Source organism: Oncorhynchus mykiss, chromosome 3 (genome assembly GCF_013265735.2).
Source record: "Oncorhynchus mykiss isolate Arlee chromosome 3, USDA_OmykA_1.1, whole genome shotgun sequence".
NCBI lineage: Eukaryota > Metazoa > Chordata > Actinopteri > Salmoniformes > Salmonidae > Oncorhynchus > Oncorhynchus mykiss.
Window position 1 is genome coordinate 11635416 of NC_048567.1, and position 26153 is coordinate 11661568.

At 44.8% G+C, this 26153-nt stretch overlaps 2 protein-coding genes and 4 non-coding genes across 7 annotated transcripts; all 6 read left to right on the forward strand.

The window, feature by feature from the left end:
* Positions 1–261: 261 nt before the first annotated feature.
* ncapd2 (non-SMC condensin I complex, subunit D2) lies at positions 262–18847 on the forward strand. 2 transcript variants are annotated; one of them, XM_036968998.1, is made up of 32 exons: positions 262–342; positions 704–823; positions 923–998; positions 1111–1169; positions 1296–1471; positions 2045–2190; positions 2325–2452; positions 2607–2730; positions 2921–3068; positions 3383–3580; positions 4274–4408; positions 4490–4577; positions 5182–5368; positions 5565–5683; positions 6304–6519; positions 6661–6835; positions 7279–7363; positions 7839–7975; positions 9628–9760; positions 10925–11000; positions 11088–11309; positions 11483–11652; positions 12331–12442; positions 12524–12647; positions 12767–12922; positions 14929–15106; positions 16684–16778; positions 17098–17178; positions 17537–17720; positions 17890–18058; positions 18185–18307; positions 18567–18847. In XM_036968998.1, exons 2-32 carry the CDS (start codon positions 706–708, stop codon positions 18647–18649), a joined length of 4221 nt encoding a protein of 1406 aa, XP_036824893.1. In that variant the 5' UTR covers positions 262–342; positions 704–705; the 3' UTR covers positions 18650–18847. The 2 variants fall into 2 exon arrangements, with proteins under 2 accessions (XP_036824893.1, XP_036824894.1); XM_036968999.1 differs by having other exon boundaries at positions 18185–18302; positions 18565–18847.
* LOC118964380 lies at positions 1551–1849 on the forward strand. The gene has a single exon (XR_005051430.1). It is a non-coding gene; the product is annotated as a small nucleolar RNA U85 (small nucleolar RNA).
* On the forward strand, positions 3701–4005 carry LOC118964379. Its single transcript, XR_005051429.1, has one exon. It is a non-coding gene; the product is annotated as a small nucleolar RNA U85 (small nucleolar RNA).
* LOC118964381 lies at positions 4623–4916 on the forward strand. Its single transcript, XR_005051431.1, has one exon. It is a non-coding gene; the product is annotated as a small nucleolar RNA U85 (small nucleolar RNA).
* On the forward strand, positions 8041–8345 carry LOC118964382. Its single transcript, XR_005051432.1, has one exon. It is a non-coding gene; the product is annotated as a small nucleolar RNA U85 (small nucleolar RNA).
* Positions 18848–23397: 4550 nt separating the features above from the next.
* wu:fj39g12 (C-type natriuretic peptide variant 1) lies at positions 23398–25698 on the forward strand. Its single transcript, XM_036969034.1, has 3 exons — positions 23398–23652; positions 24314–24500; positions 24784–25698. Exons 2-3 carry the CDS (start codon positions 24402–24404, stop codon positions 25078–25080), a joined length of 396 nt encoding a protein of 131 aa, XP_036824929.1. The 5' UTR covers positions 23398–23652; positions 24314–24401; the 3' UTR covers positions 25081–25698.
* Positions 25699–26153: the final 455 nt, after the last annotated feature.

A 26153-nucleotide genomic window follows, 5' to 3' on the forward strand; every position in this document is an offset into this window, starting at 1 on the left:
TCCTTTATCATGTAGATTGGTTCTGAACAGCATAGCTACAATTGTATGTTGCATGAGGTTATCAGATTTACTGTACTTGATATTGCAATATTTGAGTTTGCAGTAATAAAGCATTAATAACATTGTAGCGTCAGTTATCCGCAGACAGATGGCGTAGTTTGTTCACGGAAGAGGGTCAGTGGGAGGAGGGGAGCGATGCCGATGACGTAGTCCTTTGGCGCGCTGCTGTTAAATTCAAAACCCTTCGCCACAAACCGTTTAGAGTAGAACCGTGCTGTTTCAATCTGTTCAACAGTTTCTAAAGATCCGAAATTGTGGCTAAGAGCGCTAAAAAAAATATTGGTAAGTTTGTTATACTTGGTTAACGTTACTTATGTCTGGACTTTTTCTTAGTTGTGAAATATAGCTAGTCAGTTAGTTGACTAAAAACAACGTTAAATACTGTAGCTATCTTAAAATAAATTAACGTAGCTAGCTAAAGTTATATTGTGGCTAACTAAGGTAGCTAACTAACGTTAACTAGTTCGCGAATAAATCGAAACAAACACGTAACTAATAGCTAGCTTTCTTTTGACCAAGTTAACTTCGTTAATAAATTAGTGTGATTGGGTCGTTTCTAGCTACATGGAATGAATTTACCTTACTATAATTAACGATACCTAGAATGTCAACCACACGGCTAACAAGTTTTTTTCGTGTATAGTGATGTCGTGGGACTTCTTTGTGCCTGTGTGCGTGGGTGACCTGGTGAAGACTGGGGGCATTAACCAGTACGTGGTTCAGGATGTCGTCTCCCCTAAACAACTGCCCTCCCATCTCAACAGTAAATATCCCATAGTTTGTTACAGACTTACAATTGTTAGACTATTGTCATCCTGAAATCTGACCAAGCAACTCCTTTACTATTCTATATATTTTCCAGGTTTCAAGGCTGCACTGAGAAGCCAGGGTCCATTGTGTATCCTGGAACACTTTGACACGGGTTACACTGTGCTGCAGTGAGTAGCTACATTTACCCAAATTATTGTATTTTTTATTTCTTAAACCTACCACAACTATGATGTGATTTCTCGAATGTTGACTCATGTTGCATTCTATTGTATGTCACAGGCATTGCCATAAAGTGGACATGAGTGTGAAAGAGGACACCCTGGAGTTACTCATACAAGGTCAGTGTTTGTGATGGTGTGTGTTGAAATGTCTTTCAACTTATACACATGATGGCATACTTGTGCCTGCTAGTGCTCACTATTCAGTCGAAGTCCTCATCCGTATTTCATTGCGTTCTCTATTAGTGGTGAGTGGCCTGTCCGTCTCCCTGCCCTCCCTCCTCCTCAACGCCTCACTCTCCGCCCCGGACCGCAAGGAGCAGCTCAATGCTGTCAAAATGAGTGTATTCCTCCTCTGCAAGCTCACAGAAATCCTGGAGAGTGACTCTTACAGGCAGAGTATCGTCACTGCACCCAGTAAGGTAGGTCCTTCTGCACCCAGTCATATTTGAATATGTAGTCTCATAGCATGCTCTATAGTCAATTAATACATCCACTAATGCCCAGTGATGAGATCATGGCAAGTATGAGCCTATCAGGCTGAGAGTGTGCTCCTTCCTCCTGATTGGTGGGTAATCTTGGCAGAGTGGTGAAGATTGGCTGCTCTGCTGTAAGGGCCCACCTATAGTAAACTAGCAGTCCTCCTCATCCTCTGCCCATCCCAGAGACATGGGAGAAGGCAGGACGGAGGCTGCTGAAATGTTTTGTGTGAGAATATGTTTCAGTTGGCATGGAGACACAACTCTTCGTTGATGGCCTTTGCTATGGCTATGACATTTTTCTTTGGTAATCTGAGGGCATTCAAAAACCACACCCAGATCTTTGTGACTGCTATGCATAGTGGCCTCAAACAAGGAGTCACTCTAACTGCAAAAGGATATTGTAACTGCATAAGGATAGTACAGTATACCCTTTCAGTCAATCTAGAATCTCAACCCTCCCGAGTCCTGTACTGTGTTGACAGTTTGAAGTGAACTTTCTGTCGACTCCCTCAGGGCAGTAAGAAGGGGAAGGCTGCAGGAGAAGGTCTACTACAGTGGGACTCTGAGAGGGAGACGGTGCTGCAGGCTCTAACACAGCTCCTTCAGCTGGACATCCGCTCCCTTTGGAGCCTCTCTTTGGTCGAGGAGGAGTTCATCAGGTGAGAGGGCCAGACTGTGGATGAGTGTGTGGGGCTGGAGGAAACATGGGTTTGTGGAGTTTCACTCTAGGTAGAGAACATAGTGAGCGACGAGCAGCAGTCTACAGGACTTACAGTATACTTTATGTCCTCAGCTGTGTGACATGCTGCTGCTATAAGCTCCTGGAGAACCCAACCATCAGCCACGTGAAGAACAAGCCCACCAGAGACGCCATCATTCACCTGCTGGGGGTGCAGGTCAAGAAATACAACCACCTTCTGGGTCAGTAACTCAACACCCCCAAACCACTGTTATTAGACAGCTCCATAGAACCTATACTGATGCATGCAAATGTTACTGCTCCACTGCCTTTGTATTAGTGGTGTGGTGTTCAAGTGAAGCGTTGTACTGATGTCCTCTCTTTCTCCATCCACAGGTGCCAGTGTGAAGGTGATCCAGCTGCTGCAGCACTTTGAGCAGCTGTCGTCAGTGTGTGCCCAGGCGGTGTCTGTGTGGAGCACTGAGTATGGAGTCAAGGCTATTGTAGGAGAGGTCATGAGGTCAGTTGAAGAGATTACTTTCTGTATTGGTGTATAATTTACCGCTAGAATGTCTAAGGTCCTTGTGTCATGTCCTTTTTATCCCTGTTCATAAAGTGTTGCGAGAGAAACATATTAGCGACTTGAGTTGGAATGTGTATGACGTCTCTGTTCTGATGCCCTGTTTTCTATACTGAACCTCCTCTCTCAGGGAGATCGGTCAGAAGTCTAGTGAGGAGCTGGCCAGAGAGGGGTCAGGGGTCAAGGCCTTCTCCAGCTTCCTGTCTGAACTGGGCACCCTGGTCCCAGACACCATGATCCCCAACATCAGTGTGTTACTCACACACCTGGAGGGCGAGGTAACTCATACACCATGATCCATAACATCAGTGTGTTACTCACACACCTGGAGGGCGAGGTAACTCATACACCATGATCCATAACATCAGTGTGTTACTCACACACCTGGAGGGTGAGGTAACTCATACACCATGATCCATAACATCAGTGTGTTACTCACACACCTGGAGGGTGAGGTAACTCGTACACCATGATCCCCAACATAAGGTTTTTTAGTACTACTTTTTCCCTTGAAATTGTGCTTCCTTTGATCAATCATTATGTCCTTAATAACTTGTCATTACTGAATGTTCAAACCTCTCTGTGCCTGCAGAGCCCTAGTTTGCGTGTGGCAGTGTGTGAAGTGTTGGGAGAGGTTCTGGTCAGGGTCCTGAGTGGAGATGGACTAGATGAGTCTGGCAGAGCTGACAGGGACCGCTTCATGGACACACTGCAGGAGCACCTCCACGACACACACTCCTACGTCAGGGCCCGAGTGCTGCAGGTCTACACGCGCATCGTCAACAGCAAGGTGCGAGTGTGTGTGCTTACATCTCTAAAAGTTTATCCCAAACAACTATGTTGATGTATGAAGCAAATTCCGAATGCTACTTGCACTGTTATGAAACTGCAGTATTATGTATTCACCAATGCCCAGTGATGAGATCATGGCAAGTATGAGCCAATCAGGCTGAGAGATTGTTCTCCTTCCTGTTGATTGGTGGGTAATCTTGGCAGTGTGGTGAAGATTGGCTGCTCTGCTGTAAGGGCCCACCTACAGTAAACTAGCAGTCCTCCTCATCCTCTGCCCATCCCAGAGACAAGGGAGAAGGCAGGATGGAGGCTGCTGTAAGTCTTTGTGAGTGTGAGAATATGTTTCAATTGGCAAGGAGACACAACTCTTGGTTTATGGCCTTTGCTATGGCTATGAACATTTTCTTTGGTAATCTGAGGGCATTCAGAAATCTTAGTGACAGCTATGCAGTGGCCTCAACATTCAGTAAAGTCACCAACACTTCTGTGCTGGTTTGAAGTGAATTGTCCCTCAACATCATCCCTGTTTGATTGTCATTCTCAAGCCCCACAGAAATTATTTGAATTATTTTATTTACAGCAAAAACCTGACTATTTTGTTTTTGAAGGAAAGGCGACAAGGATAGCATCACTTCCGCTGGGATTACTGAATGTTCCTCTAATGTCCTGTGTGATTTCCCCCCACCACCAGGCTCTGCCCCTGAACAGGTACAGTGAAGTGATGGGGTTGGCAGTGGGAAGGCTGATGGACAAATCCATCAATGTGGTCAAGAGTGCCATCCAGCTACTGGCTGCCTTCATCGCGCACAACCCCTACAGCTGCAAGGTGCACGCACACACTCGAACAACCACTACTGTGAAGTACACACACAACAGTGTCTTACAATTGTTTTTTTTTCATCTGTAGTTGAGCAGTGCTGACCTGAAGAAACCCCTGGAGAAGGAGATGGATAAACTCCGAGAGCTTAGAGAGAGACTGCAGGAAAACGCACCTGGTAAATTATACACACCCCACCTTTTATATTTATCTTTTCTATAATGCCCAATGATGAGACCAAGGCGAATGTGAGCCAACTGAAAGAGGGTTGGGATCTCTCGTCTCGATTTGGCCGGTAATCTTGGCAGTGTAGCGGAGATTGGCTGCTCTGCTGTAAGGGCCGGCCTACAGTGACTTGGCCCCACCCACATGTTTCTCCCGTTAAAGAAACACGGTAGAGAATAGTGGGAGGGTGCTGACAGTGTGACTGACGTGTGTTTGTCTGTATGTGTGAGGCATGGAGAACTTCTCAATATTCAGTTGGCCTTGAGCGCTCTTCTTTGTTAATCTGAGGGCTTTGTAACAATAGAATTCATTCATTCTGAGCTTCTTCTGCCTCTTTTGTCCAAACTATATCATTAAAGGGAAACTCCACTCAAGCTCTATTTTATTTTTTCATTAATCCCCTGATACAGTCCCAAAAAATGTTTTTCATGTCAGCAGTCAAGTTTTCAAGATATTGGACTTTTGAGAAGCAGTGTCACCAGCCACATCATCATGATGCAAAATGATTTTAGTGTTGATTTCCCATTTAACCATATTCCTTTGGTCTCTCTGTCCAGTGGCAGTGATCAAGGCCTCCGAGCTGTGGGCCGCTATGGAGCCTGAGCTGCTCCTCACCGTCAGAGCGGAGCTGGAGCCCACCAGTGAGGGGGAACAGCAGGAGAGGGAGGAGGACGAGGTTGGAGAGGAGGACGACAGGGCCACCGCCGTACAGATCGCCCAGTTCCTCCGCGTCAACAAATACCGGTAAGTGGGGGGCTCGTTCTATTCATTCTATTTAATCCTATCCAATAGGCAAAATCAAATAACTTTTAAACACTGCCCACGTGACTAGATTTGTAACAAGTCAAGATCAACTGTTTATAGAAATGAGATACCAATTGGCATTCCAAGCTGAACTCTACAGTCATCACATAATAACTGATTGTTGTTTGTGTATCAGGAATGCAGTGCGTCTGTGTGTGCTAGCACACAGCCTGTTCCCAGAGTCTGAGATGTTCTCGTCTCTGACCACTCTCACCCCCGAGACTCTCTTGGACACACTGGCCCTGCTCTTCAAAGGTACTGAACTCTGTCTGTCAATCACATCACCAAGAACGTGTATTGGTTAAGTGTAGGAGATAGAAAGGGAGGGGGAAAAGTTAGCATTCTGAAAATGTTGGGTCATTTAGTGCATGCTCTTATCTAGAACCGACTTACAGTAAGTGCACTTTGAAAGAACCGCATAATACAAGTCTAGTAAGTAAACTCTATTCAGAACTAACCAGCACTCTGCTGAAAGAGTCGTAATCACTCAATCAAAACACTTTCATATCGATTAAACAAATGATTCAGTACCAAGCCTTTAAAAACAAGTGGTGAAATCAGTGCTAGAATAAGAGTATGCTATAACCAATCAAAATGTAATTAAGGTCAATCTAGTGCTGTGGGCTTTCAGCAGTGTAGGAGGTGTAGTTTTGGATGACAGCAATACTGATGGGGTGGGTGAAAATGTTTTCTACTGGTGAATCACCCAAACCTAGCTCTAACACCTGAGAACTAACACTGGTCTTCATTTTAGACCACTATTTAGTTAAATCATGTGGCCTGGAACAAATGTGTGCTCACACTGACTGGATTTAAGATGTTCGCCTCTGCTCTCATTAGAACATTTTTCTAATCTGACCTCTGTTCCTCCCCAGGTCCTGACCAGGACACCTCTGAGATCAGAGAGGACCTGCCTTCCACCCCCCAGAAGGAGAGAGCAGGGGATGGGGGGAAGGAAGGGGTGGAGGAGAGCGAGCTGAAGAAACAGGAGATGCTGTTGCAGTATCTGAAAGACACTGAGAGCTTTGCCCTGCAGGTGGAGAGAGCCATCGCTGTCATCAACACCATGCTCTACTGGAAGACTACCTCAGGTACAAACACACCTCATCTTACCTACACCTGCATTACCATACCTTTATCACCTGCACAGTCAACATCTCACCCCAATGACTCCATGCATGTGTTCTGAGACAATGTAATGTGTGGGGTATTGAGGAATGAATGTGTCTCAGTGGTCCAGGAGGCGGTGCAGTTCTGTGTGACAGTATGCGAGTTCAGTGTGGCGAACTCTCTGACTGGCGTGAGGAAGATGCTGCCTCTGGTCTGGTCTACTGACGCTGCCATTAAAGATGCTGTGGTGCAGGCCTACAGACGCCTCTACCTTAACCCCCAGGGAGACAACACCAGGTACGCTGTCACACCTTCAAACTTTCTATCAACCCCTCAGGTCCCTCGATCCCACTACCAATTTGCACCGCCTCCTGGACCAGCGGTTTCAATTCTCGGGCTGCATTTATAGACATGCAATCCCATTCTGATCTTATTTTCACTAATTGGTCTTTTGACCGATCAGCTCTGAAATGATGTGAAAAAATTTGTGATTGGTCAAAAGACCAATTAGTGCCAAAACATTTTTTAACAGAATTGGGCTGCCTGTGTGAAAACATCCTGTACTACATTTTATGCTGTGCATTTGTTAATCTTGCTCCCACTAGCACATTGGTGCAGACTCAAGGTAGAAGTAGAGGTGGGAAATTGCACAATTGACCGTAGAACAATGTCTTGGAGTGACTTCATCAACCTCCAATGGGCTCTGCTCTGGTGCCTGACTCTCTCTCTCTCCCTCTCAGGGCTAAAGCTCAGACTCTAGTGGACAGTCTGTCTGAACTGATGGTGGATGCCTCTCTGGGGACAATCCAGTGTCTGGAGGAGATAGTGAGCTTCTCTTATTAGTCTTTTATTATCCATCCTGTCATCAATATTACCCAGTGATTGTTAGCCCTTACTCTTTACTGATTACTCTATCCATCCTGTCATCAATATTACCCAGTGATTGTTAGCCCTTACTCTTTACTGATTACTCTATCCATCCTGTCATCAATATTACCCAGTGATTGTTAGCCCTTACTCTTTACTGATTACTCTATCCATCCTGTCATCAATATTACCCAGTGATTGTTAGCCCTTACTCTTTACTAATTACTCTATCCATCCTGTCATCAATATTACCCAGTGATTGTTAGCCCTTACTCTTTACTGATTACTCTATCCATCCTGTCATCAATATTACCCAGTGATTGTTAGCCCTTACTCTTTACTGATTACTCTCTAGCCATCCTGTCTTTCAGTAATTAACCCCGTTCTCTCTCAACTAATCTGTTCCAACACCACCTCTCTCATGTCGTTCCAGGTCCAGGAGTTTTTTGGTGGTGGCAGCAGCCTGCAGTCCACGGTGGTGCAGGTTCTGTGGGAGAGGTTCACTGGCAAACGAGAGACCTCCAGCCTGCACAGGCGAGCAGCAGTGCTGCTTCTGGGAATGGCTGCACGGTAAGGCCCACACACAAACACAAGTTCTAACTCCACACCTGTCTTTAAGTCCCCTTTGACTTCTTGCCCAATGATGAGACCAAGGCGAATGCGAGCCAACTGAACGAGAGAGTTGGGTTCTCCTTAGTCTTGATTGGCCGGTAATCTTGGCAGTGTAGCGAAGATTGGCTGCTCTGCTGTAAGGGCCGGCCTACAGTGACATGGCCCCACCCACATGTTTCTCCCGTTAAAGAGACACGGTAGAGAATAGTGGGAGGGTGCTGACAGTGTGACTGACGTGTGTTTGCCTGTATGTGTGAGGCAGGGAGAACCCCACCTCTCCTCAATATTCAGTTGTCCATGAGCGCTCTTCTTTGGTAATCTGAGGGCTTCTACACCTGTCTTTCGGAGGGGTTGAGTTAAAAGTGGAAGTAACATTTATGTTGGCCTTGTGGCCATTTGACTAATATCTTAATCTCTTGATCTTTGTTTAATATGATTCTGATCCAAGTCCAGTTTTGCTGTTAACCTCCCATTGACAATGTTCCCTTATTGACGTATGGTAAACTGTTCCTAGGTCTGTACCTATTGGCAACTCCTACCTGTGGTGCTTGGCTTTGTCTCAACAGTCTGGCGTTGGTTAATTTGTCCACTGAACCTCATTAAGGCGCCTGCATGCTTCCCATCTGTAACACTTCAGAAGACGTGCATATATTATTACATCTTGTGACATGTTTATTTTAGACTTAGGTTTTTTCAGTTCGGGGGCACCAAGTCTACACCCCTTTGTCGGTGATTGGTCAACAGTAGGGATTCTTCAATAGTCTGTCATTCAGCGAGAGACGACTCGTTTTCGTGCATGTTTTTTCATTGAGAAATACTGCCAAACATCTTAGTTGCAAAAACAAAAAAAGGATATCCTGAGCATAAACGTGAACTCTGTCATTAATTTCTATCTTAGATTATTTCAGACTATTTTGAGGAAGTGTCCTGGCTACGCTGTCTCAAAATGGACAAACAGTACTATTGACTCTTTTTTTTTCGTCGTTAAAGGTAATGTCTTTTAAGAGTATGCTAGCATACTCATTTGGTTAGCCAAACTGAAGCATGCTGGCACCTTTAGTCTGTCAGTAGGAGCACAGCAGAGTACACAGACTTCTCTCCATTGAGTCTAAGTCACGACCACACACATCTGGGCTCACCGCCAGGGTTTTCAATGAAGAACAAGCGTTTTAAACACACATTCTGTCTCCTTCAAAGACAGCCACTGCCGGTGGAGGGGTGAGGGGGACTATCTGCAGTCCACCCACACTGTAATGGACAATACCGTGCCTCCTCTCTTTCCGTAACCTGTTTTAATCCTCCCCTCACTTCCTCTAACCCTCCCTCCTACACACAATCCCCCGTAGACTGTGTGTGTTCTGCGCAGGGCCTGAGCACCGATGAGATGATTGATTAATCTGGAGCCTGGGCATAATTTAAATGACGTAGCCTACTACTCTGTTGTGTGTAGACATGGCAGTATGTACATTTACTGATAAGAACATTTGTGCACCCCACACTAAAGTTGCTGTGTGTAATAGCGTGTTTGTATGTGTGTTATTGTATCAGATTAGATGTGGCATTTTAGATTATTCAGTGTGACTAATGTAATTGTGTGTTTCTCTGTGTAGAGCGGAGAGGGAGGTGGTCCTCAGTAACCTGGACACTCTGTGCTCTGTGGCTCTGGGAGAAAAGTTGACTGAAGACTTCCTACTGGCCAGAGACTCAGTTATCACCATCTGTAACATCACTGACCATGTCAGGGTAAGAACCCACACGTAGATTCCCGGCCTAGACTTTCTAGAGGTCTAGGGCTGTCCCAGACAAAAAAAAAAACTATCTTGGTTGACCAAAAGTCATAACTATACTGAACAAAAATATAAACATGTAAAGTGTTGGTCCCATTTTTCATGAGCTGAAATAAAAGATCCCGACACATCTAGCTTCTTTACCTGTGGGATCGTCTGAGGGGGAGGCTGGATGCTGAGCAGTATTTCTGTTTTTAATTGTGGGGGAAAATGTATTCTGATTGGCTGGGCCTGGCTCCGTAGTGTGTGGACCCAGGCCCACCCATCATGACTGCACCTCTGCCCAGTCCTATTAGATTTCAATATTTTCTGCCTGTTTGGAACTGTGTAAACAACTCTGGTATTACTTAAAATTTAGTCTGTTCTAACAAAAATCTACATCCTTTATTACAGCAAAGATTAAAAACAGCCACATTTAAAGTTGCTTTATCTGCCATTCTGTGGTTGTTAGAGGCTTGGTGCTCACGGAATCAGTAGGCTATTAAACACTCAAACGGGCAACAAACAGGATCTGTTTTATTTCTGTAGAAATTGATGATTTATAAAGCCAGGGACGTTTTAACAGTTATGCTATGGATTATATATCTACGTTAGTTTCCTCTCAAGTTTCTTAGACAATTAAGGCTAGGGCTATTTTCTCTTCTCCTTACTCTGCTTCTGCCGCATTGTTCGCAACAACAATATGCTGGTTAATTTAGCTATTATGCACATAGCAACATAAAGGGAAAGGCGCCAATTCAGTGGCGCACTGAAGATTACATTTCAGAACCGCGGACAGCGCCTTCTCCCGCTATCCATCGTGTGAGAAACTGCATTTGTTCTAAAATAATATATTTATTACTGTTGCACCATTTTCTTAGAACATATAATCACTTACAAGTTCAGTAGCTCATGTCTTAGAGTGATGAACTGTGCCATCCCGTGGCCTCTGCAATGGATTAGTCCACTGAGACAGGTGGGAATCAGACAGGAACTTTTTTTTTTTTTAACTGCTTGACTAAAATCTCAGTCAACCAACAGCCTGAACTAAACAATCTACCAGGTGACGAAATGGGGTCAGCCCTATAGAGTTTGAATTGTGTAAAGTGATTGAGTTGAATTGTCCCCCCCCCCCCCCCAGCAATGCAAAGGAGCTCCATTCAGACTGCCTCAGGACAACCAGCTCTTTACCTGCCTCACACAAGCCATCGCTGAAGGTGTGTACACACTGTCTCTTGAGTGGAAGAATGTAGTGTCTCTGCCCCTGACTCTCTTAACTGACTGTCTGTCTGGTCCCGCCCCAGGTGTGGTGATGGCGGACCCTCATTGGCAGAGCTTCATGGAGCAGGCTGTCCGTCTGCTGTACTTCCTGTCCGAGTCCCCAGACCAGCTCTGCTCCCGCCTCCTCCAGCGCTGCTCTCGTCTGCTATTGGACCAGATTGCGGAGGGCGGGGAGATGTTAGCAAACAAGGATGTCAGCCAGTTGCCGGGTGCATCTCAGGACCCTGAGGAGCAGGGAGAACAAGGTGAGAGACAAAGTGGATATTTATTTTAAAAGTTGGTGCACTCTGGTAAAACACCTTCTCAAAGTAGTAGTATGAATAGATGACTTGCTCTTTCACTGTGCCTAGTGTGTATTATGATGACCAGTACTTTGTATTGGTACTTCGTGATCAGTACGGTGTTCCTGTCCCTCTAGTCCCTGCGGTGAGCTGCGTGTCCCTGGCCCAGCTGCTGTCTCTGTGTGGCTGCGTGGCGTTCTGGCAGGTGTCCCACCTGGAGCGCAGCGTCAGCACTGAGCTGCGGAGGAGGAGAGGAGAGACAGAAGAGAGGGAGGAGAAGGCGAAGGTACCCTCTCGTAAGGCCAAGGTCAGTCTGGACATGGAGGAATTTATTTATTTTATTTTACCTTTTATTTAACTAGGCAAGTCAGTTAAGAACAAATTCTTATTTTCAATGACTGCCTAGGAACAGTGGGTTAACTGCCTGTTCAGGTGCAGAACGACCATGTCAGCTCGGGGATATGAACTTGCAACCTTTCGGTTACTAGTCCAACGCTCTAACCACTAGGCTACCCTGCCGCCCTGAGAACACAATGTTTATGATGTCCAGTATTTTTAGGCAATCCAAACCAATGATGCAATAATTCACATAATGGTCATAATTAGGATACTGCAAACCTAGTGGTAATGAGACTGCTGGGATATACACATGTTCTGTGTTTAAGGAGCTTTTACTATTTGTCAAATTGATTCTCATTGCATTTCATAAACCAAATGTTATCAGAAAAGGATGTTGATGAGTCTCCTGGTGAGCAGGATTGTCTTGCCAATCAGTGACTTTTCTCCCTGGGAAACGCTTGATGAGTTTAATTTTGGTCACGCAACACGGTGATTGACAGGTCTTGATGATTCTTCCCATCAGGGGGCTAAATTCAACAGCTAACTTCTTCCTAATTACTCCTTTAGATTAAATCACTAACTTTTCAGTAGACTAGACATGAACAGGGAGTTCTTAATCAACTGTCATGATCCATGTTTCCCACAGCAAGCGGCCAATGACAGTTCTGTGGAGGAAGAACTTGGGTTGATGGGTGCTTCTGCTGAGGACACCGAGGCAGAGCTGATCAGGAAGATCTGTGAGACTGAGCTGCTGGCTGGTAAGAAAGGCCTAACTTTTTCAAAACTCATTTTTCCTGGTGTGATTTAATTGCCTTGACAACCACATCTTCTCCGCCCAGAGGAGAACCTGTTGTGCTCGTTCCTGCCCCTGTTGGTGAGGGTGTGTAGTTCCCCAGGGAGATACTGCCACCCCCAGCTCACCACCGCTGCCTGCCTGGCCCTCTCACAGTACATGATGATCAGGTCAGACTACACCTCAGACTACATTGTTTTTCTATAATTTTCCTTTGTGTGGTGTGTGTGTGTCTGTCAACCTCTATCCCCTCTCCTGCTGTCAACCTCTGTCCCCTCTCCTCTGTCAGTCCGTCAGTGTGTGAGGAGCACATCCGTCTCCTGTTCACGGTGCTGGAGCGCTCCTCTCTGCCCGTCGTCAGGGCCAACGCCATCATCGGCCTGGGAGACCTCACCGTCCGCTTCCCCAACATCCTGGAGCCCTGGACCCAGAACCTCTATACCAGGTAATCCAAACACCTGGACCCAGATCCTCTATACCAGGTAATCCAAACACCTGGACCCAGATCCTCTGTACCAGGTAATCCAAACACCTGGACCCAGATCCTCTGTACCAGGTAATCCAAACACCTGGACCCAGATCCTCTGTACCAGGTAATCCAAACACCTGGACCCAGAACCTCTGTACCAGGTAATCCAAACACCTGGACCCAGAACCTCTGTACCAGGTAATCCAAACACCTGGACCCAGAACCTCTGTACCAGGTAATCCAAACACCTGGACCCAGAACCTCTGTACCAGGTAATCCAAACACCTGGACCCAGAACCTCTGTACCAGGTAATCCAAACACCTGGACCCAGATCCTCTGTACCAGGTAATCCAAACACCTGGACCCAGAACCTCTGTACCAGGTAATCCAAACACCTGGACCCAGAACCTCTGTACCAGGTAATCCAAACACCTGGACCCAGAACCTCTGTACCAGGTGTGTACCCCCCACAAGCCACTGTCATTCAGTGACTAAATATTAACCAAGCAGCTAATAGAACTTGTTTAGAATATGGAAGGAGCAAACAAGCTGATCTTTATTTAATTACCCAGCTGTTTGTACTATGGATTGTGTGGCTTTTTTAATTTAGGTAAACATGGCCATTAGATGAGGATGGCTGAGGGCTACAAGCTCGTTCCATATCTGGTTGTCTGCTAATGTTCCTTCAGACGCCCCAGTCCTGCTGCTGCAGTCTACTGAACCAGTTGATCGAAAACCTATTTCCATATGTTCAGAACAGGAAAAAACCAATAGGAAGCATTGTAAAATGCTGTCATGTCCTCCACTAGCATTCTTGACCTCTGCTATAGCGTGACAGTACATTGTACTGTGCTCTTCAGAACTCCAACCTCTCTTCTGGACTGTGGCAACCACGGGCTGCTCGCTCGTGCACTCAAATAAAATTTGAGCAGAAAGGCCTAGAACAGCTTGAAGGTTCTGATTGTGTCCAGAACTACTTGTTGGTGGTATAATTATACAATGAGTAGATCGGAGGGAGAAGGGGGATAATTTCAGGTAATGCCATATGTTATACTCCGTAGGAAGGATGGGGACTTAATTGAAGAAAGCTTAATGATGATTGCTGGTTGTTCCTCCCACATTGAGATGCACTGAAGCCATACCCCTTCCCCATTAAGTTTAATTACAATTCGTTATCTCTTTACATTTCACTAGTTCCATTTTTGTCTTTGTATAGTGCTAATTATGATGCTTGGTTATTCTTACGTTTGAGGTGTTTCAGATGAATAATGTTTTCCAGGCTTTTCACTATGAACACTAATCCCCAGGTTTTTCCTCATGGTAAGTGTTTTGTAGCGGTCAGTAATTGTCTCCCACACACCTCCATTGTGTTGGGTCTCCTCAAAGACAGACAGCCCTCCCTGGGAGAGGACTGATAAGGGTATTAAACATGATTTTTACTCTAATGGTAATGCACTGTTTTACAGGCATAGTTAATTATACTGAAGCTGTGGCTTATGACCATCTACTGTATAGCAGACTACACACCCGGCGAGTCTGGTTCCTCTGCAAAACGTCCTAATCCACGGCAGGAGGAGAAGTTGCATATTGTTTTTTTTCCCACCTGGCCTCAAATCCCTTCCCAGTGTATGTGGTTAATTAATTCCCCTGTTTAGAACAATGGAGGCCAGGGAGACCCTGCAGTCATTTTGTGTCAGAGCTTCCTCGGGGTAGAGGCCTTCTGTACCTCCCACACGTACATCTGAAATGACTGCATAGCAGAGGATTATGGTCAATGCCAGTCAGGGGTATTGGCATCGAAGCCTCCAGGTCCAATGTATAGCTGGTCGTATTTTCACCCAGGTAGTCGATTGCGTCATGTCATTGATTAGCCAGAGTCTCTTTTCCATGGTATCCCAGCTGATCCTGATTAGAGCAGAAACCTGCATGCCACTTAAATGTTGTTTCTTCATCATAACATGTCCCTATCTCCCCTGCCTAGGCTGAGTGACGAGAACCCGGCGGTGAGGCAGACTGCGGTGACTGTTCTGACCCAACTAGTGCTGAAGGATGTGCTCAAGGTCAAAGGTCAGGTCAGCGAGGTGGCTGTGCTGCTCATCGACCCCCAGACACACATCGCCAGCCTCGCACTCAACTTCTTCAACGAGCTCGCCTCCAAGGTACACACAGTATTATTTCCAGGCATTTCTATTTGATTGGGATATACAGTGCCTTCGGGAAATATTCAGACCCTTTTGACTTTTTCTACATTTTGTACAGGCTTGTACAGGCTTATTTGAAAATGTTCATTGTTTTATCCAATCTACACACCATACTCCATAATGACAAAAGCAAAAACAGTGTTTTTATTTGACACCTTATTTACATAAGTATTCAGACCCTTTGCTATGAGACTTGAAATTGAGCTCAGGTGCGTCCTGTTTCCATTGATCAGCCTTGATGTTTATACAACTTGATTGGAGTCCACCTGTGGTAAATTCAATTATTGGATATGATTTATAGAGGGGCACACCTGTCTACATAAGGTCCCACAGTTGACAGTGCATGTCAGAGCAGAGGTTGAAGGAATTGTCCATAGAGCTCTGAGACAGTTTTGATTGTGTTCGAGGCACAGATCTGGGGAAGGGTACCAAAAACTTTATGCAGCATTTAACGTCCCCAAGAACAGTGCCCTCCATTCTTAAATAGAAGAAGTTTGGAACCACTAAGACTCTTCCTAGAACTGGCCGCCCAGCAAAACTGAGAAAGTGGTGGTGAAGGACCTTGTTCAGGGAGGTGACCAAGAACCTGATGGTCACTCTGACAGAGCTCTAGAGTTCCTCTGTGGAGATAGGAGAATCTTCCAGAAGGACAACCACATCTGCAGCACTCCACCAATCAGGCCTTTATGGTAGAGTGGCCAGACGGAAGCCACTCCTCAGTAAAAGGCACATGACAGCCCACTTGGAGTTTGCCAAACGGCACCTAAAGGACTCTGCCCATGAGAAACAAGATTCTCTGTTCTGATGAAATCAAGATTGAACATTCTGGTCAGAATGCCAAGTGTTATGTCTGGAGGAAACCTGCCACCATCCCTACGGTGACGCATAGTGGCAGCAGTATTTTTTTCAATGGCAGGGACTGGGAAACTAGTAAGGATCGAGATGAACAGCGCAATGTAGAGAGATCCTTGATGAAAACCTGCTCAGGACAAGTCTCTAAATGTCCTTGAGTGGCCCAGCCAGAGCCCGGACTTGAACCCAATCGAACATCTCTGGAGAGACCTGAAAATAGCTGTGCAGCAACACTCCCCATCCACCCTGACAGAGCTTGAGAGGATATGCAGAGAAGAATGGGAGAAACTGCCCAAATACAGGTGTGCCAAGCTTGTAGCATCATACCCAAGAAGACTCGAGGCTGTAATCGCTGCCAAAGGTGCTTCAACAAAGTACAGAGTAAAGGGTCTGAATACTTATGTAAACGTCCTATTTCAGGTTTTTATTTTTAACAAATTAGCAAACATTTCTCAACCTGTTTTTGCTTTGCCGTTTTGGGGGTATTGTGTGTAATTAGGAGGGGGAAAACAATTTAATCAAATTTAGAATAAGGCTGGAACGTAACAAAATGCTGAAAAAGTCAACGGAATACTTTCCGAATGCACTGTAAATCGGAGTTGGTGTATTGGTGAACTTTTTACATAGACTGAGGGTCATGGATCCTCCAATGTTCTAAACCAGACAGTGGCCTCTCCTCCCAGGACAATGCCATCTACAACCTGCTCCCAGACATCATCAGCAGACTGTCAGACCCAGAGAGAGCCATGAACGAGGAAGACTTCCACACCATCATGAAGTGAGTGGTGTCCACACTGAGCTGTGTGCCTCTTCTGCTCTCACTGTGTATATTGTGTTGTGATCAGTATAGTGTGTCTTGCAGGGAGTTATTCAAATACCCGCAAGCTTTAATAATCTAAGGGCTACTTAATCTGTGTGTCTGTCGCCCACTGTGTTCTCTCCCAGGCTTTACACACTCTGGATGACTTGGCATGCTGGGGTCACATTGTGACTCTGGTTTGAAACCTGTTGTGCTGAATAACATGGAAATGGGATGCTAATATGTGAGTGGTGTTTTAATGCCTTATTTTAATGCTTCCCTCTGTCTCTGTTTTCAGGCAGCTGTTTTCCTACATCACTAAGGAGAGACAGACTGAGTCTCTGGTGGAGAAGCTGTGTCAGCGCTTCAGGACAGCAAAGTGAGCAGCCCGTCTTCCCCTCGCTCTTCCTTCCTATCTCCTAATTTCTGTTCTCCCACTCCATGTCATAACGGCTGGCATTAGTTCCTCTCAGTCTCAGGAGTATTCGAGGCCTGGGTCGTCTGTTCAGCGAACGCAGGGCCAACTCTTTCCCTCTTTCTGGCTCGTCATTCAAAGCACAGACCTCTATAGAAAGGGCATTTTAGATTAAGCCACAGACAGACAGTGAATCATCGAGACCATGGGCGGAGAATGATTTCTTCAAATGTCAGGTCAGGCTTCCTCTGTTCTTGAAATACTATTTGTTGTAAGTGAATAATCAAATTTCTTCACCCCCTCCCCCCCATTCTCTCTCCAGGACTGAGCGTCAGTGGTGTGACCTGGCCGTGTCTCTGTCTCTGCTGTCTATGTGTGAGCGAGGGCTGAAGAGGCTCCAGGAGTGTTGGGAGTGTTACAGTGACAAGCTGACTGAGACTGGAGTCTACCAGCCTCTCCTCTCCATCACTGCTAAGCTACGCCGAGGAGCCAAGCCACAGCTCAAGGTACAGTTCAAACCACCTAAGAAAGCCCTTAGCCCCCCCACCCCCACCCCCGAATTCAGATATACATAACAAACTTGGGACAAGTGAGAGACCAAAGACTATCCTGACTCTTTCTGACTATCCAGACTGATTTCTTGACTGTGCCTCTAAATGATTCTTCTGTCCCCAGGTCCAGGTGGAAGAGTTTGAGAAGCGTCTGACAGCGGTTCACACCCGGGGGCTGGAGAACGTAGAGAGCCCTGAGATGGAGACAAAACGGCCTGAGGGAGCTGGGTCCAGCCAGAACACCACTCACACGCCACTACCCAACAAGGGACGGGGTGGCAGGCCCAAAAAAGGTGAGCGTACACACGTGTAGTGCCTTTTCTGGTAGACAGTGAATTTTCCCTCCTGAATATATTTATTTTTGCCTATTATATAGACTTTAGCTAATGTTCCATGATTTTCTTTCTCTCCCCTCAAAGGTCAAGCCAGGCCCTCTGTATCCAGTTGCCATGACGATAGCTTTGTGACCCCTAAACCAACCCGGAAGTCCTCCAAGAAAGCTGTTATCACCTTCAGCAGTGACGAAGAGGAGGAGGAAGAAGGTATTTGTACTGTTAGAAAGTGCAATCTGTTTTAGTCTGGAGTTTTGGCAGTGCTTTTCAGTTAAAGTGATGGAAAGCATTTAAACTGATTCATGCTCTCAGTAGATTGTTGGTGCTGGCTTCCCAGGATGGTGTCATGAAGTACATTTGAGCCCAGTGAATGAAATTACATTTATTTTAATCTTTGCAATTTCATAGGAACAAATCTGGTTAGTTGTTGCTTGTCATATGTTACTGATGTTTGTTTTTACCCAATCAGATGCTGTCATGGCAGAGAGTGAGACACCAAAGGTGACCACACCCATCGCCCGCACCTCTCGACGTGCTCGTCTCCGACACTGATCCCTCTCTTCCTCTGCTTTTAGTTTGTATGTCACATGTTCTGTTTTTGTCATCTTTTTAAGTCATGTTTTTTAATTTTTAAAATAACTTTATCTTTTTAATGTAGCTCTAGTCAGTACTAAATACTTTGACTAAATACTCATATTTTTTTGTAGCTGAATCAAGACTTTTAATAAACCTTTGGTGTGAACCACACAACCGCTGTCATCCGTGTGTGTTTGCAAGTGGAGTCAGATTTATGCCCTCATTACAAGGAGTATTGAATGCCCTTCTCTTGCATTATGTGTGTTTGGTCAGTGAAATAGTGTGTGTTCAGGTTGGATTGTCCCAGCTTGGCTAGACACGGTTGCTACCATTCGTACTCCTTCACGGTCCTATTTCTGCCAGTTTGAAATATTCTGTAATCCCACCTGTTGGAAGTTATTAAACCTGTTAACCTAAATCCTCCTGAGACCCAGCAGTTAATTTTATTCCTCTAGTGGACATTTAGATCTTGGTCCGTATCTGAGGCCATACAAGCCGTTTTTATTAAGTCCTGTTTGAGAAGACATTGGGCTTTTCAATTATATCACATTTACGTTTTGACCACTAAAGAGGACAATTTTGCACTTACAATTAAATACTTAACTTTTCTTAGTAACATGCTTTTTCACCCCCCCACACTTGTGTTAAAAACATTTAAACAATGTATCCCAAACTTTTTTCCCGGGTCTCACCTGGTATATGATGTGCCTGACACCTGAACAAAATGGTAGCATGTTATTTTACACTTATTTTAGACTTCACTCCCTATTTCTTCCTCTGACACGTGCTCCATCTCTGCTCCTCAATACCTCCTGATATCGCCACGGTCTTCCCCTCCCACACACCTCTTCCCTCCTGTTCCATGCTTTTTCTCTGCCTGTTACGTTCCTCGGTCGCTCTCCTCACTGACTTCTTCATGTCTTGTAGCTTCACCCCCCCTCTTTTGTAGCTAATCTCTTCCCCCTCGCCCACTCTACCTCCCACTAGCTCTCTCTCCTTTTAATTGACACAGGAGTGCACTTCTGTAAAGGTAAAAAAACACCCTTTGACTTCAGACTAACAATGTAAAGTTTGGGTTTATAAACTCTGCGTTGGCAGTCTGACAGACATTTTGTGTTGGATGACAACTCCTGAATATATTATGAGAAACTAAAGATGCATGAAAATAAACTACTTCCATTTCAGGGACTGGTGAGTGATGGTGGCTGGTTTCTGTGGGGCGTGTCTAATCCAACGTCACTTATTAGTAGCTCAATGGATTCCTGTCCAGTTTTTCCCCTAGAGGTTCCCAATTTCCTGAAATGGAACCCCTAGGGAAAACTAGGTCAACCCTGGAACACTTAGATATTAATGCAGAGATAACTGAGAGTGGCCTCAACTGGTGTGACCAAGACAAACACCTGTACTAAGTGATATGGAAGATGTTTTTAGGAGACAAGGGCTTGTCAAACTGTTTCATGATTTGTATTCATTATACTGTAAGAGGTATTACTGGAGAATGTTGCTGAATTTGCAAATCCATCCACAGCCAGACCTTACTGTCTGTAGGCCAGTGTTGTTTGAGACAGAGCCCCCGGGCTCAGTCTCGACTTTGTCTTAATTCTATTTTTAATGATCTGATTCAATCTCTTCAGTTTTTGTTGGAAAGGGTTAACACAAAATCCTGAATGGATATTTTTTTCTTTGCTGGTCTCTGGGGAGATCTGCCATTGACTAGGCCATCAGAAGCTAGGTAAAGGCATCTGCCATTCAACTGTATTAGGGCAACATTTTGGAAAACAGTGGAATCAACCAATCACATTTTGACTTAATGAGTGGGACTGTTATTACAAAAACGTATAGAAACGTCTGCCTCCTTGAAGGCCAACAGGTCACTGCGCGATAGCGAGCAGTAGTTGTCCCACTCTAGCTTTTGTTGTCAGCTAGTTTGCAGCTGATTCAGCAGGTGTTATCAAAGAGGATGTTGCTCATTTATTAGCGTCTCCCTTTTCAAGAATAACATTCAAATGTCCATCTGGTGAGTGGAACTTTGTTATTGAAGCGCTTGCTTGTTAGCCATCTCTTTGAAAATAATGTGTGTGAAACACTTGCATTTAAAGCGGAACTGACAGCATTTTAGCAACATGAATGAAATCTTCTTAAAATCTGTTCATATACTGCCCCAGGAAGAATGTGACCACTTCGATATGGTCATTTTCACATTTTAATGAATTCTATAGCAATATAGTGTGAAAGCGGCCTGTACGTTTGGGCAATTAATAGTCACTGCAGTAAATAAAACCAAATAACTTGTCCCGATCCGGAGGCAACACAGACCAGTGCACTAATAGTCAATCAGAGCTACAGTATACAAACGAGCCATCATTCACTTTGAACTATACTGTGTTTTCAGGCAGTTGCAACAGCGACTTTGGATCATTAGAATACATTCACCAAAACCCACAAAATACCCTTGGAATGGATTTCTGCAAATATATAAACACCACAGGAGTCCTCTTACATTTGGGAACTTTACAGTCCTATTGATCAAACAACGATGAAAAAGGTAAGCTCTCTCTCCCTTAGTTACACACATAACAACAACAATATCATCAACTAATGCTAGCCATAGCAAGATGAGCTAAAATCTAACAAAGGAACATTAAATAAACACACCTTTTCAGCTTGTTTGTCAAAATTGCACTGATACATGACAGGGAATTGTAGCCTCATCCTTCTGCAGCTTGCCTACCAATGCATGCTTGTCCCAACTAAGCACCCAACTAACTGGCTAAAGTTGGCTAGCTTGCTAGTTAACTACTTCCAGACACAAATGAGAGAACACCTCACTCTGACTATTTTACTCGCCCTAGCAAAACTGATTGGGTTGTTTACCTGTTATCTAGAGCGTTCGTGACTAACTATTACTTGTTTTGCCTTTGTTTACTGGCACCGGTCATATTCAGCCATGTGTAAATTCATCAGTTGTTCTGCGCTCTGGCACACTCAGACGAGAGTACTCTGAAATCAGAGTAGATAGCCAGAGTGAATTTGCGAACGCAAGAGATATGCTAACTGTATAACAGTTGTTCAAGTTCTTGCTAGCTAACAAAATGACACCTGCATCTCTAGCTGTGTAAAGTGTGATATAAAAGTAACATATTTACCTGATTTATTTGATATTAATAGATAGGATATTTCTGTCCTGTTAGTGTCTGTGTTTTTATGGTCTCCACTCTAGTTCCCTGCAGCTAATCTGGAGGCCAGAGATGGTTTGAGTTGACAAAATTGAAACGTCTTTCCTACCGGTTACTGATGTCATTCTTCTGTGAGCTGCTCCACGTAAAAAACAGTTGAGAGCTGCCTGCAGATGTTATTCTTCTGAAACTAGGCTGTGTGTGCATGTGAATATATTTTTATTTTAGTCAGTTAAGACCTAATTCTTATTCATGATGACGGCCTACCGGGGAACAGTGGGTTAACTGCCTTGTTCAGGGGCAGAACTTTTACCTTGTCAGCTCGGGGACTCATCCAGCAACATTTCGGTTACTGGCCCAACAGTAGGCTACCTGCCGCCCCACGTTCTTCGCGATTGTGTAGGATACTTTGTGCATGATTTATCTGGGTCATTGATAAATCGTATACGACCACTACACTACTTTGATACGCATCAATAGGGATTAATAAGTGAGTATATGCTATGCCATGCCCACTGAAAACAAACTGGATATACGGTTTATACCTGCGTATACCTTACACTACACCGGCCCTTTTGTGTTTTACAAAAAGTGCACTCTCCTACATTACGCTGGTATTATGGTTGATGTCCTTTCAGAATCACAAACCTTTCAGAATCACTGGAGGCCTATAGGTTTGCCACTGCGCAAACATATTGTCTATAATTAGGTATAAAGACTGTTAAGACATTCATGTTTCAAGTTATGAGTTTTTTACTCTGGTCTCGGGAAGAAATTACGGGAAGACCGAGTACAAATAAACCCTACACCGAGACAGGACTGAGGCACTCAATATGTACTACAACACAGCTGTAGGGTATAGCCAAATAATATCTGCTGGTAGTCTCTTATGACAGACAACACCAGCATGTATGAGATATTTGGTCCTGGGTGCTGAGATTAATCTGCAATGCCTGCTGGTGTTATGGCAGAGAGGCTGCAGGGGGCTGAGAGCAGATGGTACTGACAGATTGTAGCTCACTGTATGAGGGAGAGAAGGCACCACACACACAGGGTAGAGCGAGGCTATAAACACACAGGGTAGAGCGAGGCTATAAACACACAGGGTAGAGCGAGGCTATAAACACACAGGGTAGAGCGAGGCTATAAACACACAGGATGGAAAGTGAGGCTTTGCAATGACACAGCAGAGATGCTATGACACAAATACAGTGCAGGGATATACACACCTACTGATGGGGTGGTGGGGTTACCAGACCGATGGAGGACGACCTCCACTGTAGGTCCAGCTACAAAAATTGGTCCTCCCCAGCCACTGTACCCGTTGGGCGCTCTTGTCATGTTCTGTTTGCCCTTTGACCCTGGCGGGTGTCCTCCCGTGACATCATTGTGTTCCGAGCAGGGGAGATGTGTGGCCACCGGCAACCTCTAGTCACCTTGGTGATGACAAACACTCCTACTGCCATGACATCATCCCAGTGATGAAGTAGGGGAGGGGAGATGGAGGGGGCCGGAGGGAGGATATTTGCCGGTATAAACCGACGGCATCATCCCAGCTGATACACTAACATTAAACCTCTGCCAAGCGAACACAAGAGGATAACTCATCCCTTCAATAACATCAGTGAGAGAGAGGGAAGAGGAGAAAAGGAGGGGCAAAGCGTGAGATAGTGATGCTTTCAGCAGGTGCCAAACAGTGAGAGGTAGCTGATAGAGAGGGAAAGACTGAGAGAAAGAGATGCAACCAGCCTGTGAGAGCACACAGTGACCCACAGCATCGGAGACAAGAGAAGAAGACAAAGTGTGAGTTATTTCATGCATTCTTTATTTGTTCGTTTAGCGAAAGGATGAGAGGTTATGCACCTGTACTTTCAGGTTGATTAGGTACATAGGAAGATGGAATTTGTACCAAAAAGTAGGTATTGCTGCATATTTCATCATATACAATGAATGTTTTTATTTTATTTAGTACGTTGTCATGTAATAATAATTATTTTTGAGTAAATACTTAAATGCATCCATGTCTATTTGATCTTGAAGAACCAGGAAGTATAATGTACTGATTTGTTATAGAGGAATCAGGGGCTCATTTGTAGATCTGATTTTTTACAAGTTATTAAATGAAAATCACTACTCATCTCACAGACATAATGTCACAATTTCTACCTCGTCTCAGCTTTTCATACAGCAGTATATTGTGTGTACAAGGCAATTTCTCCCTTGGCCAAAATGAAGTTTTTCTCATTTATTTGATTATTAACATCAGATTATTAAAAGCCATCATAAAGCATGATCATGGATTTACCTTTATGGTCAGTAGAGTCGTGGTGGTGGTCATTGCTCTGTGTGATGTGTAGTCATAAACATTTCTCTGTATGGTTTTAGAGATGTATTATAGTTGTATCAATAGTCACTGTATTATCTATATTGGCATATTAATATGAATTCCTCTCTGTTTTTACAGAATCCTGTTGTCATTGCAGTGTCAGTGTAGTCGTGTCCAGCCAGTCTCCTGCATTACTGTTCCTGCCCTGCCTCTACTCACTGCTGCCATGCTGTACCCAGCTCTGCTCTGTGCTGCTCTGCTCCTGATAGCACCCCTGGGGCACACAGAGGGGCGCACCCTGCACCCCTCACCTGATGCCATCCAGGTAAGGAGGGTGAAGGGAGAGGGGTAATGGGAGGAGAATAGGAAAAGAGGGGATGGGGATGGAGAAAGAGGGGGAGTGTTAAGTTACGGGGGGGAGAGTAGGGGGAGCTGGGGAGAGTGGGACAGAGGGGAGATGGGGAAGAGGGGAGTAGTGGGTATATTTGGATTGAGGGCAGAGATGGATCATCAATAACTTTTTTGCTGAGCTCTCGTGACTTTTCTGCGTAGTAATAATAACATGTTTATTGCATAATAATAACAGCATATTTGTTGTTCCTGCCTAGTTTGTTGAGCAGTTTCTGGATCGCTACAACGACCTGACCCTGGATGACCTGGAGAACCTGGTGAGCAGCCAACCAGAGGAGCCCTCCTCGGCTTTCACTTCCGGGGTCAAAGTCGCTGAGTACCCCAAATGGGCAGACATACCAGCACAGGGTGACAGCACCTGGCTCCGCCTCCTGAAGGGGACCCTGGCCAATCAGAAAAGAGCTGTGATGGACCGGTCGAGGAGGGGGTGGAACCGAGGATGCTTCGGACTCAAACTGGACAGGATCGGGTCAATGAGTGGACTGGGCTGCTAGTGGAGAGAGGGGAAGGGACTGACGCCCCTCAGGGGATATGAGGACGAACACACAGTAGGCTGCTACACAGCACACAGTCATTTACACACGTGGTGAATACAAGGATGTTAATGTGAGTACAAAGGAGGTCTACATGTAGCGTAGCTGTAGTGTACTTGCTGTAGTGTACTTGCTGTAGTGTACTTGCTGTATTGCTAATGTGGTTCCATCGAGCTTAAAGAAAGTTACTCTGTATGTCTCCTGGCTGTTGGAAGGGGTTAGCTGTACTTATATTGTACATCTATTCATTTGAATCTTGAAAGTATCAAAGTTATGTTTACATCAAGCTGTTATTCTATTTTAAGTCTCTGAGTGTTGTTTTGACAGTAAATCTGCACTTTATTTAAAACTAGATATTTAAAAGTGTTGTCTTTCTTGACTAATATTGTCCTTGTTAATCCTGCAGGAATAATTGTGTTATGGCATGTTTAATGGAAATAAATATTTGAAAAAATATAATAATATAATTAAAGTCCAATGTTTCTTCTCTCTGCTATTGATTAGACATTTGGCATGAATACATGTACACTGAACCACGTTGTATTGAGTGTTGTTCTATTAAAGTCCTGACATCTTCCAGTGGCAGATTCATCCTCAAATCCTCCACTCCTCCATGTGTTCATTTCACATTGGCATGCGTCATCTACATATTCATGCATTTCCATTCAATTTGAAGGTTCAATTTCTCACAGCAGATATTTATACCTCTGTTTCCATGGTCGTTTTTATTAAATCTGCCACAGGCAGCTGAGGGAGAGAGAGAAGGTACATGTCTTCCTCGGAGCTAAATGAAATGCCTGCATTAAATGGTGGGGTTGTGTGGGAGGACCAATTAGGACATGGAGCTACGCTAATCAAGCTACCACTGATGCTTCCAAACTGAATTTACTATGTCGTTAGTATCTCACTTATAGAAGGTGCATATACTCTTGCATATATGACAAGTACTACCCAAACAGAACAGTCTTCTCTCTTTAAATACAGTTCTGGGTTGGGGAAAGAGGGCATTTCACAAGGGTCAGTTCTGGTTTGGA